General features: G+C 35.2%; 2 protein-coding genes across 3 annotated transcripts in view; both read left to right on the forward strand.

The window, feature by feature from the left end:
• The window catches only part of LOC111502660 (uncharacterized), a 63713-nt gene that overhangs the window by 34399 nt on the left and 12397 nt on the right, over positions 1-16917 (forward strand). The window lies entirely within an intron of this gene.
• LOC141487614 (uncharacterized) lies at positions 606-16389 on the forward strand. Its single transcript, XM_074186767.1, has 3 exons — positions 606-1716; positions 1774-2157; positions 16229-16389. The coding sequence occupies exons 1-3, from the start codon at positions 1548-1550 to the stop codon at positions 16387-16389; spliced, it is 714 nt and encodes a 237-aa protein (XP_074042868.1). The 5' UTR covers positions 606-1547.

The following is a 16917-nucleotide window of genomic DNA, read 5'->3' on the forward strand; positions in this document are numbered from 1 at the left end:
AAAATCATCCAAATTTTGGTAATTGACTAAACAAATGAATTCCGTCGATGAGCTTTCATGCAGGAGTCAGTTGTTTTGCTACAAAGTCAGGAACGGACTACCCCTGATGGTCCACACCCCAAAACTTTGAAATGACAGATATTTTTCAATATTTTTCAACAAAATAAGGTTACTTGGACAATTTTATGAATAAAAGTACTCGTGTGGAAAGTCGATCGGAGCAACGAGTCTTGATAAAAATGTAGTTCTACTCGACGACATCAAACCCGCTCGTCCACCATTATTTGAAATGAATAATTATCAAAGCAGAAATAATAATGATAACGTTAATTCAACAACATTTATAACAGGAATAATAGAAAGTATGCTAAAATGAAGTAGTAAACAAAAAGTACAGTACCTATATGGAAGTTTAAGTCACAATTGTGATAGCAGATATTTTTTTAAAAGAAATATCAAGTTCTGTAGATTCGTGGTGTTTTTAAACTAACAAGCTACTCTACTATGAAATATCGAATTCATTCCATATTTTATATGTACATAATACGTGTGGAATAATCACGTTTCGTGTTGATCAGTTATCTGAATCTCATGAAACTCAACATTCGAATGTTTCAAATTCTTCTTCACAGCTAAACTGTTGAGGCGTTTCACTGAAAATTTTTTGCCAAAGAAATTATCCTATCAAATTTGTCTATTTCTAGTCATGTGTGTCGAAATAACCAATGAAACCATCATTACACTGATAACTACCCATGGATAGTTTTCACGGGTAGTTATCACTTATGTCATGACATTGCTAAGCAACCAACACAATAAAGTTGTTTGACATTTCAGTAATTCAATTTATTTCGAAAATGTCACTTCCTCGCTTTGGTGTTCATATTTGAATATTGATCAGGAACATCATAACCAAATAATCAATAGTATGCGTGGAAACACCTATGCAGTAACCGAGGCAAATACAGCAAGATCAACGGAATATCATTATACGAATTGTTCTTTTAATAACTGTGTGTTCAATAAATAATTTTGTTCGAATTGCAAAAAATTTTCTCACCGAATATCCCTCGAACATTGATAAATAACTCATAATTTTATCACAACTTCCTCAAGCACGTTATTTTAGGTAACATCCCTCCGCCTTCGGCGTCGGGATGTTACCAAATAACGTGCTTTCGAAAACTGTGATAAAATTATTTCGTTAGTTATCAATGTCCTTGGGATATTATAGCTGATAATTATAATTTTATGGGAGAAATTCTTTAACACGAATCTAAATTTAGCTGAAAAAACGCACATCGGAAAAAATATTTACTATACTAATAAAAAGCAAACGAATGAACTACAAAAACGGCTGCACATGATCAGGTGAAAAATATCCAGGGAATAATATTTCTTTCACAGATGTTGACAAAAAAACCTTTTAGAAAGTTTTGATAAAAAATGAGAAACTGGAATGCGATTTTGTTTTGTTGAGCGGTGCGTTGTCATATGACTATCATTGTATTGTCAATATTCTATAGGATATTTTGAATTTTTTTGATATGGCCGAACAGTTTACATTCAATGAATATGCAGATATGCATGTATTTTATGGACGAGCATTTTGTAATGCCGCAGAAGCTCGTCGTCTGTATTCCGAGCATTTTCCCAATCGAACGGTACCGTCAAGAGAAACATTCGAGCGTGTCGATCGCAGCTTGAGGGAGACAGGTATGTAATAATTGATAATTAATTTGAGCACGTTGTTTTATTTCGATATTATTGTAGGTACAGTTTTGCCAAAACGAGGTGGTGAGGGCGCTCCTAGGACTGTACGTACCTTTGTATTGGAGGAAAATATTTTGGAAGCCGTCGCTGATGATCCTTCAATGAGCATCAGAAATCTATCAGAACAGTTCCATACATCCAAGTCCACTATTCATAGAATAATTAGGGAACAACTGCTCCACCCATTTCACATCCAGAAGGTACATGCCATGACACCTCAAGATTTTCCAGCACGACTGGAATATGCCAATTGGTTCATGGATAGGCAAAGAGAGGATATGACTTTTATTAATCGAGTTTTATTCACTGATGAAGCAGGTTTCAGTAGAGATGGAGTTATCAACTCTCATAATCTCCATATATGGACACCAACGGAAATTCAACGTGAATTTTTGGGCTGGTATCATAGGAAACCATCTTATAGGACCATTCGTTCTACAGGACCGATTGAATGGAGAACGTTATTTGGAGTTCATTCAGAACGATTTGAATGGACTTTTGGAACATGTTCCATTGCAAACCCGAAGAGATATGTGGTTTATGCATGATGGCGCTCCTCCTCATTTTAGTTTGATTGTGCGTGACCATCTGGACCATATTTTCCACAATAGATGGATTGGTAGAGGTGGGCTATATTCATGGCCATCGCGGTCTCCGGATTTGAATCCATTGGATTTCTTTCTGTGGGGGCATCTAAAAAGCCTTGTTTACGCTACACCTATTCACACAAGAGATGCATTGTTGAATAGAATAACATTACATTGTGAAGCCATACGAAACGATCCTGGAATGCTATTTCAAGTACAGAGAGGGTGTCTTCGCAGACTAAGAAAATGTATAGAGAGAGAAGGTGGCCATATCGAGCAGTTTCTGTAGCGGATTTTTCATTTCTGTTTGCTCTTGAGGCTCTTGAGTTTCGTTAGTTAAACGTGTGTGCATTATAAAAATTCGTTATGAACATTTTACCTATCATTTCCATTTTCCTTAAAAACTAATATTTTCGAATAATGGTAGACATCTCAGGATAAATGTTGTTGAATTAACGTTATCATTATTATTTCTGCTTTGATAATTATTCATTTCAAATAATGGTGGACGAGCGGGTTTGATGTCGTCGAGTGAAACTACATTTTTATCAAGACTCGTTGCTCCGATCGACTTTCCACACGAGTACTTTTATTCATAAAATTGTCCAAGTAACCTTAATTTGTTGAAAAATATTGAAAAATATCTGTCATTTCAAAGTTTTGGGGTGTGGACCATCGGGGGTAGTCCGTTCCTGACTTTGTAGCAAAACAACTGACTCCTGCATGAAAGCTCATCGAAGAATTCATTTGTTTAGTCAATTACCAAAATTTGGATGATTTTGAATATTCACTCGAAAAGTTATCAAAGAAAAACATTATTCATTTTGTAACTTCGAGGGCCCGTTACTTGGTAACGAAGGATTTTAGGAAAAAAAGTTATATGAAGTACTGGTGATATTTTGACCCCATCTATACATTCCCGAGAGGAAAAGAGGACGTCCAGGGACACCCCGTATATGTGCATTTAATTGCTGTTACACTCTGTAACACCCTGTGGGTTGGGCTATCTATCGGGCGTGTCCCCAGGTGGCGGATAGGGGAACGGCCAGGGGACTGGGGGCCCTGTCTGGGAAGCCCTCACGGACGGGATCGTCGGATTCCTGGTCAGTGGCAGAAATAAGTAGGGTGAGGGGAACTAAAACCTCCCAAAAAACTTTGCGAAACCTGCCACCGTGGACCAGCCTAAGCAAGCTAAGGTGTAAGGAATCGTGCCGACAGCTGAATGGCAGCAGGGTGATATGCGGTCACGAACGATCCCCTTGGGGAACTGGACGAAACCTAATAATTGTAATCAGCCTACCTCTGGTGATGCGGGGCTCTGCCAGAGGTGACCAACTCTTCTCTTGCTACTCGTGGGAACACACATGAATGAAACAACACAAAAACAGAAACAACAAAAACAAAAACCAGTCCCGAAGCTGGACAGAAGTGCTCACCTCAATCTAAGGCGGTGGCTGGGGGTGAACAGATATGTCCATCTCAATCTACCGCTTGGAATGAGGCTGAACATAGCAGATCGCCTCCAAGAGCAAGGGCGCCAAGAGCTCCGCCTTGAATAAAGGCAAGAAACCGGCCGCCTCTGCAGGAAAGCTCCCTCACTTGTGCACCTTCACGAAGGAAACCCTAAGAAGGTTGAAGAAGCCGCGCAATGACAGTAATAACGCTGCACCTTCCAAAACCTTCGCGGAGGCCACCATGAGACATGTCAAGGTTGCCAAAGAGAGTGTTCGGCGAGTCTTGGCCTACACTTGTCAATATAAAGGAGATGTCTCCTAGTGACCTCTTCACCTTCCTGGAAAGGACAGGATGGACGATGACCATTGTACATCCTCCTCGGGAGGATGTACCCTCCCTACTCTACAGATACTGTGTAAACACTGCCTAGCCTTCAAATGTTTCATAGTTTTTATGCATTGAGGAAAATAATATGTGTAAAATCTGCCTAGTACCTTTTTCATTTTTATTATGCATTGGGGGATGTAATCATAGAGATATCAGTTAAAAATAATAATAAAAAATTATATTCTTATTCTCAACTCATTTGTCTGATGATAATTACCCATATGAAAACACATTGACAATCAAGGTGAACCTTTTTGAACTAACTGTAGGTATTTGGATTAATTCTGTATTTATGCGGTGTACCCAACAAATTCTTTACACATACCAAACATTAACAACAATTACTTTGCGCGGCTTTTAATAAAACAGTTGATCCTTGAGGTGTCCTTATTCGTCAAAAAGATGACGAAAGCCATTGCCTGATAATGGTTTTCCCAGGTTATAATGAGTTTCTTTTTGCTTAAATGTTACTTTGTAAGAAGCATATGATGTACGTTATATACGTCGTCAAGCCTAAAATGAATTATTCAAATGAAATATTGTTCTGGAATATCACAATTCAATTGAAAAAAATGTTTCGACGTTCCATATTCAAAATAAATAATTTCAGCGCCGCTCTAACATTTCAATACCACTTTTGTAGAACGATTTATTTTTTGTCTCAAAATTTTTAGCCATAATCTATTCATTCATGCGAATTGTTTTACCGTGAGCATTTTTTTGTGGTCTGCGAACAACCAGTAGTCGATGGGAACCAAATCTGGCGAATATGGTATATGCGGGAGCAATTCGAAGCCCATTTCATGCAATTTTGCCATCGTTTTCATTGATTTGTGACACTGTGCAATGTCTTGATGAAACAGCACTTTCTTTTTCTTCAGATGGGGTCGTTTTTCCGCAATTTCGACCTTCAGAAGCTCCAATAACGCTATATAATATTCACTGTTGATGATATTTCCGTTCTCAAGATATTCGATGAATATTATTACATCACGTACATCCCAAATTACCGAGGCCATAACCTTTCCAGTCGATTGTTGTGCTTTCGGTCGCTTTGGACGAGGTTCAGTAGTTGCTCTCCACTCAGATGACGATCGTTTTGATTCTGGTGTAAAGTAATGTAGTCTAATTCACATGTACTTTTTTTTGTAACATTTTTCAGCCCTGTCCAAAAATTACGACCAAGGTGTCAGTCGATTCGTATTTTTGCCTAGAAAGTTTAAGGATAGGTCCGAAAACGCGACGATAAAAATTACCAAAGTTATAAACAATTAAGTGAAAAAAAAATGGGGCTTTAGTTTTTTCTTAATATCTCGGAAAATTTTCAAAATTTTGGAAATTTGAAAAAAAATTTGAAAAGATCAATGAATTTGCGTAAAAAAAATTGCCGACTCCCGAAACTGTATCTCGATTATTTATAATTTTTACAGAGCCCTGAAAATAGAGCCAAAAGCTGGTAAACTGGCTTCCGCGCGCCTTTCGTCACTCTAACATAAAAACAAAAAAAATATTTAAACATATTAAATGTGATTCATGTAATGTTGGGATACATCAATAAACAATAACCCACAGCCAAAAAAATTTATCCCAATTTCAACGTTAATTAATAAGGATAACTTCACCAAAGGAAAAAAATGCCAGGGGTTTAGTTTAATAATTATAGGGATTTTTATATTAACTTTCAGTTCAGAAAAATGTATTAATTAACAAATTTATAATTAACGTTAAAATTGGGATAAACATTTTTTGGCTGCGGATTATTGTTTATTGATGTATCCCAACATTACATGCATTTTTTCATTCCTTAATATTTACATTTAATATGTTTAAATATTTTTTTTGTTTTTATGTCAGAGTGACGAACAGCGCGCAGAAGCCAGACTACCCGCTTTTGGCTCTATTTTCAGGGCTCTGTAAAAATTATAAATAATCGAGATACAGTTTCGGGAGTCGGGACTTTTTTTACGCAAATTGATCCTTTCAAATCTTTTTTCAAAATTCCAAAATTTTGAAAATTTTCCGAGATATTAAGAAAAAACTAAAGCCCCATTTTTTTTCACTTAATTGTTTATAACTTTTGTGATTTTTATCGGCGCGTTTTCGGACCTTCTCTTAAACTTTCTAGGCAAAAATACGAATCGAATGACACCTTGGTCGTAATTTTTGGACAGGGCTGAAAAATGTCACCAAAAAGAGCTAAATCGAGTACATGTGAACCACACTAATGGATCCATGTTTCATCCATTGTCACATGGCCAGAATCATCAAGACGTTCTTGTTTTTGTTCAAAAGTGAGCTCGTGCAGCACCCACTTTGAACAGAGTTTTTTTTCATAGTCAAATACTCATGCAATGTTAAGCCAACACATTCATTTTATATCTTTACAATGTCAGCTAACTCACGCACCTTCACTTTTGGATAATTCAAAACGATTTTGTGGATTTTTTCTGATGTTACTGCCACATTTGGACGTCTACTGCGTTCGGTGTATCGACGACCACGTTTGAAGTTAGCAAACCAACGATTAATTGTTGTTTCTGATGGAGCGGAGTCCTTATAACACTTTTCAAGCCATTGCTTGGCTTGAGAGGTATTTTTTCCCATCAAGAAGCAATGTAAAATTAAAACACGAACTTGTTTTGGATCCATTGTTTTGAAAATAACAGAAGTAGTGTCACTCTTAGCACACTAACTCACAAACTCATCAGTAGAAACTTGAAAAGGACCCCAGTTTCCATCAAGATAATGAAAACCATTATAAGCCCCCTCTAAAATACAGCTAGAAGATATTCTCAAAGTGAGCACTAGCCAAATTGCATCACAATTCTTACAGGGGAAATACCTACTATTGTTTTCGATAATAGAGCTATTTGAATGACCCGATCATGCAGAATAGTTTTTTGTCGTGTCTGTTTGAATGTCTCTCTGTATTTGTTGACTTCCTAAATGCGCTGGGCCTCAGTGTCCCATCTTCAGGTTTGTTCACAAGGACATCTAGGATTGTTCCTCGGGTTTTCCGTTCCATTGTGAATTAGATTTTTGGTTTGAGGGAGTTTAGGTCTATGAGAAATACGTTTAGTTAATTTTCACCATAATTCCATTTTGATAGAGAACTTCTACTATTTCTAGCCCCATTTATAATCATATTCTAGAACCCAACTACATAAAATGAAAATTGTAAGTAAATACAGCTCAAACTGTATATTAAGATTATAAAGTTGTCATAACGAGGTGTCTTAATAGATTGGGAAACATTTTTGAGTAGAGTAGAGTAGAGTAGAGAAGTATCAAAAATTGATACTTCTCTCATTATTTGATGTGGATCTCTAAAGCAACCTAATTCATTCGCACTTCTCATTTTAGGAAAATCCACTGCATCATTATTAGATTTTCTTGTGATCGCACGTGAATAGGTCAAACCCTCCGTTACTATAGACTTCTGAAGAATGGGGAATGTTCCTCAACTTGGATTATTACAGCAAATGCAAGTTTGAACAAAATAAAGTTGAGTTTAATGCATGAGTTTTTCAAATTCACTTCGAAAAGTATTCAAATTGATGTTTCAAATGATGGGTTTTAATTTTTTAATGGATTTGTTTCTAATTCACATATTGGCAACAGCGCCTATATCAAGTTGAAATAATTTATACATACCTAGATATTCTACTTTAAAAAGGGAAAATTATCTTTATAAATCAACAATTAAGGCAAAATATAAATTATAGTTCAATACCACCTCCACAAGCCACATAAACAACAGTTGTGTTGTTATTTATTTATATAGAGCAAGATAGGTTAGGTGCACAAAATGTCATATGTCACAGAATGTCTCGGAACTCGGAACATAAGTAAACAGAACAGCACGCCTCTGAAATATGTCATTTTTGTTTCTCTCATACTCAGATTCATTGTCCTTTATTAGCTATAACCGATGTTGCCAAATGGTGAAATAGAAACGAATCCCTTTAAATGTTGAATGCATTATTGCACTCCTCTTTTTTAAGTATTTAAATACTTTTTTAAAGAAAAAGGTTCAAATGATAAACTTAAAATGCGTTGTTTTAGAGCTCTTTTATGAAAACTACTTGATTTTCGTCAGGAGGAACATTCCCCATTGTATGTTATGAATGTCTTTCCAGTAGGCAAGTTTTCAAATAAACAGGTCTTTTCTGAACACTTGCAGCGAATATAGCTAGATTCAGTTTCTCTAGTGTCATACTTTTCTACTTAATAAACCCTGAAGAACTGATTGGAGACTAGATTGAATTTTCAGTAAGAATTTTGGAGTATATAAATGTTTGGTTGAATACAGAGGCCAAAGGATTCATAATCTAACACCAGACAGCGCTTTCGGGCCGCCATGGTCTCATGAGTGGTACTAGGCTGAACCCCGCATGCTGGATTTAACTGCCCGTAAAGGACAAGCCTGAGGAAGTGAAGGCGATGACATCTTCTGTTACGAAGATGCCATTTGTGGCTTCGACAGAAAACTCAATCTATGAACATTTTTTGTTTTTCATTAAGTGACTCTGATAAATGAATGAGTAAAAAAAACTAATCAATACAGTTTATTGTATGATTTTCACTTTAAGGGTTTTACAAAAACCGCGACACAATAGCTTATTCAAGCATGAACTGAGAGTTACTTGAGGAAGTTTGAAGAAGCTATTGTATAGCGAAACACGTATCGTGGTTTTTGTAAAACCCTTATAGTGAAAATCATACAATAAACTGTATTGATTATTTTTTCAATATGGATTCTCATCAAGTATCGGTCAGTTCTATTCAATTAAATAAATGAGTTTTTGAAAAATGTAAGTGGAAAAAGAAACCTATGAAAATATGTTTGAGATATTTCATGCCTAGGTGAAAAAATAACATCAATGATAATCAATAATCCAGCATGTAGGAGGATAATTATATTATTTGTCATATCTAGGATACAAACTTATTACAAACTCTCACTCGGATATAATCTAGAACATTCTTAATAACACTCATTATCAATATGTAGAAACTTTTTCCCAGCTCAGTTATTCAAATGTCCTATGAATTTTCATAGTAAATAAACCAGGACATGGTTTACAATGTTGTGGTGGAAATAATGTCGTATCACTATTATTTTTATATGATTCACGACGGAATTATAATTTTCTTGTTGTGAACAAAATAATTGCGTGTAAATTCCAACAGAATTAACATGGCAATAACAAGTGAAATATAAAAATGATTTGAAGTACTTATTCAGATGTATACTGTGAGATGATGTTATATAGGGCTATCCAACGATAATTTTCCACTTAGAAAATTTCCAAAGCGGATAGAAATTTCAAAAATTTCCGAGGCTCTCAACCATTGTATTTTGTAGGGTCACATTTTTACACTCCACACCCCACACGATCCCAGCTTATTCTTAAATTTTTTGAATGGCGACCTACCATTATTTGAAAGGTCTCATTTGAAAACGTGGAGAAGTCAAATAACGAATGAAACGAATGAAAAACTTGTAGAAATCAGACAAAAGTTATTTTCTTTATCCTGTATTCAATATGAATTTCTCAAAATAAATAGGTCGAACAAGATCATTGCATTTAATTTCAGATTAGTTACATATAAGTACGCGAGAGAGAAATTTGAATCTTGTTTTTTTAATTTTTATTGTTAAAAACTTTCTTTCCTAACGTAAATTTTATCGTGATTTGAATTCAAATAATTCAAGAAGACGTTGATATAATCTGGGTTATGATCCCAAATAGCGAATACATCATCAACATATCTCCACCATGTCTTTAAACGATTTATATTTCCTCAAAATTCTCCATGAAAATGTTGCTCAGAATCGGTGACAAGGATGCGCCCATTGCTATTCCATATTCAACTTCCTTTTCTCGATTTTATGATCAAAAAATCGATAAATACTCTTGATACGAGTATTTATTGAAAGAAAACTCATACTAATAGATACTAATAAAGATTGAACACCTGCATAGCAAGAAGATTTATGGACTTCTGGCAGAATCTCCCAGGATTGGCTCCCTCCAAGGCGTTTATTCACTCTTCGAATTTTAATACCAAACAGTTATTGGACTACTGTAGAGATGAACTACAATGCCTAACAGGCCTTCTTACAGGTTACTGTCATTTGAATCATCAAATGCAGAGACTCGGACTGTCGGAAGACAGTGTGTACGCCTCTGTTTGGAAAATGATCTAACAGCAGAGCACATACTTTGTGCATGCCCCGCTCGGGACCGAATCAAGAATTTTAGAGTTCGGCAGAGCCGTACTCTTACTATCTGACCTGAAAGACCACTCACTATACAAACTAATCGGCTTCGTTAAGAAGCTGGGTTCATTTAGTCGAGCGTGAGTGTGTGTGAGCCATAATAAATCCTTGCGGGTTGCGGTGGAGGGTCGAATAGCCCCACTCACTTTGGACCTAACCTAACCTAATACGATAATAAATCTAATCACCACGCTATCGTCAAAAAGGTGTAGTTAGATGTTTGTATGATGGGCCAAAGACAGCTTGCAATTCAGTTCATAATATGAAAGAGGAAATAACTGTCATTAAAACGGATTTGTTAGTGGTAAGAGCTCCCAATGAAGTTGTTAAAAGCAATACACAACAAATGCCATTTCAAATTCAACTTCCTTATCCCGATTTTATGATAAAAAATCGATAAATACTCTTGATACGAGTATTTATTGAAAGAAAACTCATACCAATAGATACTTAATAAAGATTAAACACCTGGTTGGCAAGAAAATTTATGAACTTCTGGCAGAATCTCCCAGGATTGGCTCACTCCAAGGCGTTTATTTACCCTTCTAAGCTTGATACCAAGCAGTTGTTGGACTATAGCAGGGATAAACTACGATGTCTATAACAGGCCTTCTCACAGGTCACCGCATTTGAATCATCCTAAGCAGAGATTCGGACTGTCGGAAGACACAGCATATACAGATCCCATCATCACCACAAACCCAACAATACACATACCTCACAACTGATGTCATACATTATATTCCCCGTTTAAATCTGTTTAAAATCTGTTTTTCCGTTAATCAGCCATCGCCTCCTTATGAACGACAACTCTCAGAAGTTGAGAAACTTGTGCGAGCTAAGGACGTGTGATTCCTAACACGGTTGCAGAATCATCCCATCTTCAACCACATAAATTCTGTCGAGAAAAGTATCTGGTCGAGGCGGGAATCGAACCCACGGCCTTCCGATCATGAGTCGGGCGCACTACCACCGCGGCCAATTCCACAAGAAATTGAAACCCATCGGTTATAGATATAATGAAAGAACAACTTATAGAACTACCAACACATTTGACACAAACTGACCCCAAAAAAAACCGTTGAATAAATGAAAGATGGTATTTACAATATGCCTTGTTCATTTGGAAACAGTTGTTCAGGTCAAACCTCAAGAACCCTAGATGTTAGAAAAAAATGAACATCGTGAATGAAGACAGATGACAGGATCGGGGATAGCGGAGTTATCCTCATCTGGTGATCACGCTTTAAAATGAAGTGAAACAAAAATTATCCCCAAAGAAACTCATGGAAAATTTAGAAAACTCAAAGAATCCCCATATATTATTTTAGCAGGTAACAAATGTGTTTCAAAGAGAGGGTCAAAACGGAAATATGAACCTTAACTGAATTCTCAAAAAATATCCAGTATATGTATGACATGTGGACATTTCATTCATTTGACGTATCTCATAAGAATTAATGCTATTCACAATTTGAGGCCAAATCATCTGAAGGAACAATTCGTTCAGGCCAGTATCAACTCCCTACATTGCAGGTTATTGGACTGACACCTATCAGAAAACAACTACTCCCCTGGCTAATACCACGAAGGGCGTTAGATTATATTCGACAGGTGTCAGTGCAGTATTCTTCACTGAAGTATTTCCTGCATATGCTGTAGGTGATACAACAGCCGGAATTGATTTGCCCTGGCGAGAGGCCAAATAGCCCGAAACCGGCTGCAAGTGTGCACCCGGTTGTATTTATTCCGGCAGTTGTATCGCCAACAGCATATGCAGGAAATATTTCAGTAAAGATTGCTGTACCGACACTTGTCGGATATAATCCAACGCACTTCGTGGTATAAGCCAGGGAAGTAGTTGTTTTCTGATAGGTGTCAGTCCATTAACCCACAGTGTAGAGAGTTGAGACTGGCCTGAACGAATTGTTCCTTTAGATGATTCGATTTATAACCAGTCTTCAAGTATGCCCACTGACTATATGAGAAAGTTTTGAAGTGAATTTCAGGTTTTGGAACCACTTAAGGAAACTGAGTATAAATATTCAAATTTTTCTCAATTGTTTTTTTTTCAATTTGTAGGCAACATTCATGAATACGACAAGTTACAAACTAATTGGACTCTTCATTGGTTTATATTACGCAATAAGTTTTCGGGGCGAACTTTTCAGTTTGTTTCAAAGAATAAAAAATCTCTTGTATTTTGCGTACCTAATACTTCAAGCGTGACACTGTGATTCCTTAGTGTTATGTTAATAACCAAACATTGTTTCCACTTCGAATATCTTGCACATTTATCTGCAATGAAACAACGGTTAGTCATTATTTGAAGAATGCCACAAAAATCGCACAAACCGCAGTTTTTCTATTGTTGCAACTGATATCGAGTGACCGCGACAATGCCTTATTTTCTCTTTCGCCATGATTACAGAGCTTCCTCATGAGAAAACGCTTATTTTTATACAAATCATTCTCACAATTTCAAACCGCAAAAATGATAATCATGATTGAATGTCGAAAGACTAGTTTCCTTTTAAGTGTGACAAGAGACAGTCGAATCAAACCAACATGTATCCCCGAGGTTTGACCGGCCTACTTCCATTTCTGAGTGAATGATGCTTCTCTTGTCTTTATAATTCAGCGTTTAGTTTTACATAAACCTTCACGAATCACTGTAGACACTCTAGAAAAAATGCAATAGTCAGAGGTCAGGTTTTCATTGCTAATACTAGACTTTCTACTATTTTGAACCGGTTATTCACGTTTGTTTCACAAATGAATTATGAATGAGTGCAGAATTTTGAAATAGCAGATGCTAGCAAATCATCTTCTCAATTGGTATAATTATTTTGTTATTCAAAAGCATTTCGTTTGAAAGGAAATTCCTTTTGAAATAGTAGACTGCAAGTAAGAGACCAAACAACTTAATCATTACTTTTCATTTGATACGACACTACTTATGTACAGTCTTCATATAATGTGTAAAACACAAAGAAAGAAATGTTAAGTACTTGTTCGGAACTAGTTATTTCTGTAGATCATTAGGCTCAACATGCCACTGTGTGATACACATGAAATGCACTTTGATGAATGCATGCCAATTATGTCCCACTAAGGTATTATTTCTAGACTGATGCAACTTGATCGTATTTTTAAAGCAATATCATCACAATCATTCCTATCAAAGGCGCTTTTTCTAAATTCAACATCGATAGTTTTTAATGAGTGTTTTTTCAAATATTTGAAGAATTTTATGATAACTTAGTTTCACTCTCTTGAAAACCGCTAAATCTGCATATTGTTGCGAAGCAAATTTGACAATTTGCTCAAGAAATTATGTCACTATTTAGCAAAGAAAATCATAAAATTTATGCGTTGATTCAGTGATTCATAGTTGTGATTTATTTTTCAATTAGCGTACCATCTTCCCAAATAATAGATAGCTTATTTACATTGTCGAGCTTTATATTTCTTCGCGAATTGAAGAGGCGAGTATTACCTTGAGTATACTTCAAAAATTGAAATATGTATCATCAGGCAGGGTTGACTGATTTAAATCATGATTTGAATCCAATCTACCAGACCAAGCCAAGTCAATTTGAAACAGGATTCGTTAACCCATAAATACGTGATGTTACATATATGATACACCTCTCCATATATGGTTGAATCACAGTAAAAATCAACTAGTAAGTCCATTCCCACTACTTTCATTCATAAATTCACAAAGTTCTCGGTGACCTCGAAACGAAGTGCGGAGCCAATTTCGTTATTTTACCATAGGCGTGCGCACTTATAATAATGTCTTTTTTACATCTCCCATTTTGTTGTCATTTAATAATAAAACAAACAACAATAACCAACTACAAAACCTAAAAATAATAATAACAACAGCGAATAAATTAAAGACAATATCAATGACCGAACGGTTATTTTAACTAATCCGAAGCCCGTGGTACCGTCGAATCCTTCAATATTACAGCACGGAACGCGTTGAATGAGAATCTTATCCTAAGAGCAATTGAAGGTCCCCGAAACTCGGGCGAATCACGTGGTAAGAGAGCCTACTGGTTATATTTTTCTACTGTGGTTTTAGAAATATCATGCGTTCTTTCCTTCCAATGGACACTTCAGAAATCTTCTCACATAAATGCAGCTTTTAAAATGGAAATGGCAGCACAAAACTTGAGATAATGGATCAGTCATCTGAGAAAGTAGTTCCATGACATATGGATCTATATGCTACAGCCAATTCTAATATATAAAATGATTTGAAATCCCCGAAACAACTGAAAAAAAAGGCAGACGATTGTAGATACTAACAATCGAAACGTCGTGAACTAACGTGGCTTGGAATCTCTCAACTTTTTTTTTCATTTATATGTATTTGTATTTAATTATTTTTTGTTCAATCGTTTTAATTTTACTTGTATTTTATTTCACTATTATTTCATTTCAGGTTATTTTTGCTTAATATAATTGTTATTTTCAGCTATTTATTTTTCTTTTTTTTTCAGTTGTTTCGGGGATTTCAAATCATTTTATATATTAGACAAGGGAAGTCCGAACTAGTGAAATTCATCATGGAACATTGTCAATCACCTTCAAAAAAAGCCGCCAATTTTTTCTATTTTACTATTTACTATTAATTTAGCCTGTTTTACTTTTACTAGGTTTTTTAAATCAAAAGTTCTGTTTCATTTTGCAGACCATTTAATCTTCAACAAATCTACCACGATCTTTGCTACCAGCAAATCATTTCTGGAAGCCATTTTGGTTGGTAGACAAGTTTTTAACAGTATGGTTGTTTAGAAAATAACGCTTTAAAGGAAATGTTCGAAGTAAAACATTGTTTCAGAAATTTCATAAAAATATGTGGTAAAATTGTTTCGCAATCTTAGTGCTTCATATTGTTATATATCGACGCAAAAAATTAAGGAATTTGTATGAATCAGGCTTTCAAATAATCTTTACTGCATGAAGCAAATATAACAATCCGGCCCTGATAGAAGCCGGTGACGTTCAAAAAATGCATCCGATGCAATGTAATTTAAATTCAACCAACTCGAAAAAATAAAAGTTGGATAACGATAGCTACGATATAATTTTCTTATGTTTTATTTTTACAATTTTCACTTTGGTTAGCCAACCAAACAACCGTTCCATAAAAAAATAATTATTCGATGCATCAGTGAGTGCGTTTTACTTATTTCGAGCATATGGTGTCGGAAAATTCCTGCTTTGTACTTTGTACTAGACCTCGACTAAATATTTATAAATAAGAAACGAAACCGTTGAAACGACCGTCTGTCATATTCATACCCAATAGACGATTTTTTTATAATTGATTTTTTTTTGTTGTTTCAAAGTTTTTGTATTAGATGAAAATAGGCTTGTTTTTGTGAGAATATTTTTTTGACATTTTTTTTTCGTCTCGAACATGTTAAAATCTTCGAATAAATACGTCTTGTTATAAGTAGAATTTTGCAAGCTATAAGAAGTTATTGAAGCAGAAAAATAAAGAGGTCTGAAATATTCAGATGATTGATATTCTCAATATTTTATTTATTGTCAATGTTCAATTCAGCTTCATCAATAATTGAATATTTCAGCCCCAGTCTAATTTGGCTTTTTGAATAACATCAATAATTATTTTCCAGTTCGTCATAAACTGAATTGTTTTCTCTACAAGTTACCTAAACATTTCTTTACTATAATTATCTATGATATTTTTTCTCAGCTCTTAGGAATTCAATTCCAAAGAATGTTGCGTTAACTGAAGAAACAGTCGATTCGAAAATAGAAAATCCACCGTTGATTTTAAATCATGAGAGTGGCGATAAAGAAATCAAGTTACTGGAAATTAGGGACGTCATCTTTTTTATTTTCATATCCTCTTAGATTCTAACGTTAGGATGGTTCTTGTCGATCGAAAAATTGTGATTTAGTGAATTGTTTGACTATTTCCAAAACACTAAATCACGCTTTGCTTTGCTGTAAAACAGAATTAACACTAAGTTCCAGGTCTCTAATTTTTGATGATCTGCTATTTTCCCAGGATTCCTAAACAATATGTATAGTGCTTTCAGTAGTATGGCATTTCAGGTATAACAAAATAATTTGAATTATGCCACACAAATAGGCTTTTTCATCACAAATTTTTTGTGCGCATGCGTCAGTATCAGCCATCTTTTTCGTACTGTTTTTTGTAAACAACCATGTTAAAGAGCCCGCAACCCTGTTTTAAAAATTAAAGTATAAATTGAAGTTCATTACCTAATTGTAAAAAAAGTTGAAAAAATAAAGTAGTGAGTCAAAATAATCAGAAAAAAATGTTTATACTCGATTATAATTATGTTATCTGTATGAAAAGGAACAACAAAACGGTGTTGTTATGGAGTATGTAAAAGTGATACAGGATACAAATCT

This window comes from Leptinotarsa decemlineata, unplaced genomic scaffold (assembly GCF_025532065.1).
Source record: "Leptinotarsa decemlineata unplaced genomic scaffold, Ldec_3_MD MMD2_P_RNA_scaffold_5, whole genome shotgun sequence".
In the NCBI taxonomy this organism is placed as follows: domain Eukaryota; kingdom Metazoa; phylum Arthropoda; class Insecta; order Coleoptera; family Chrysomelidae; genus Leptinotarsa; species Leptinotarsa decemlineata.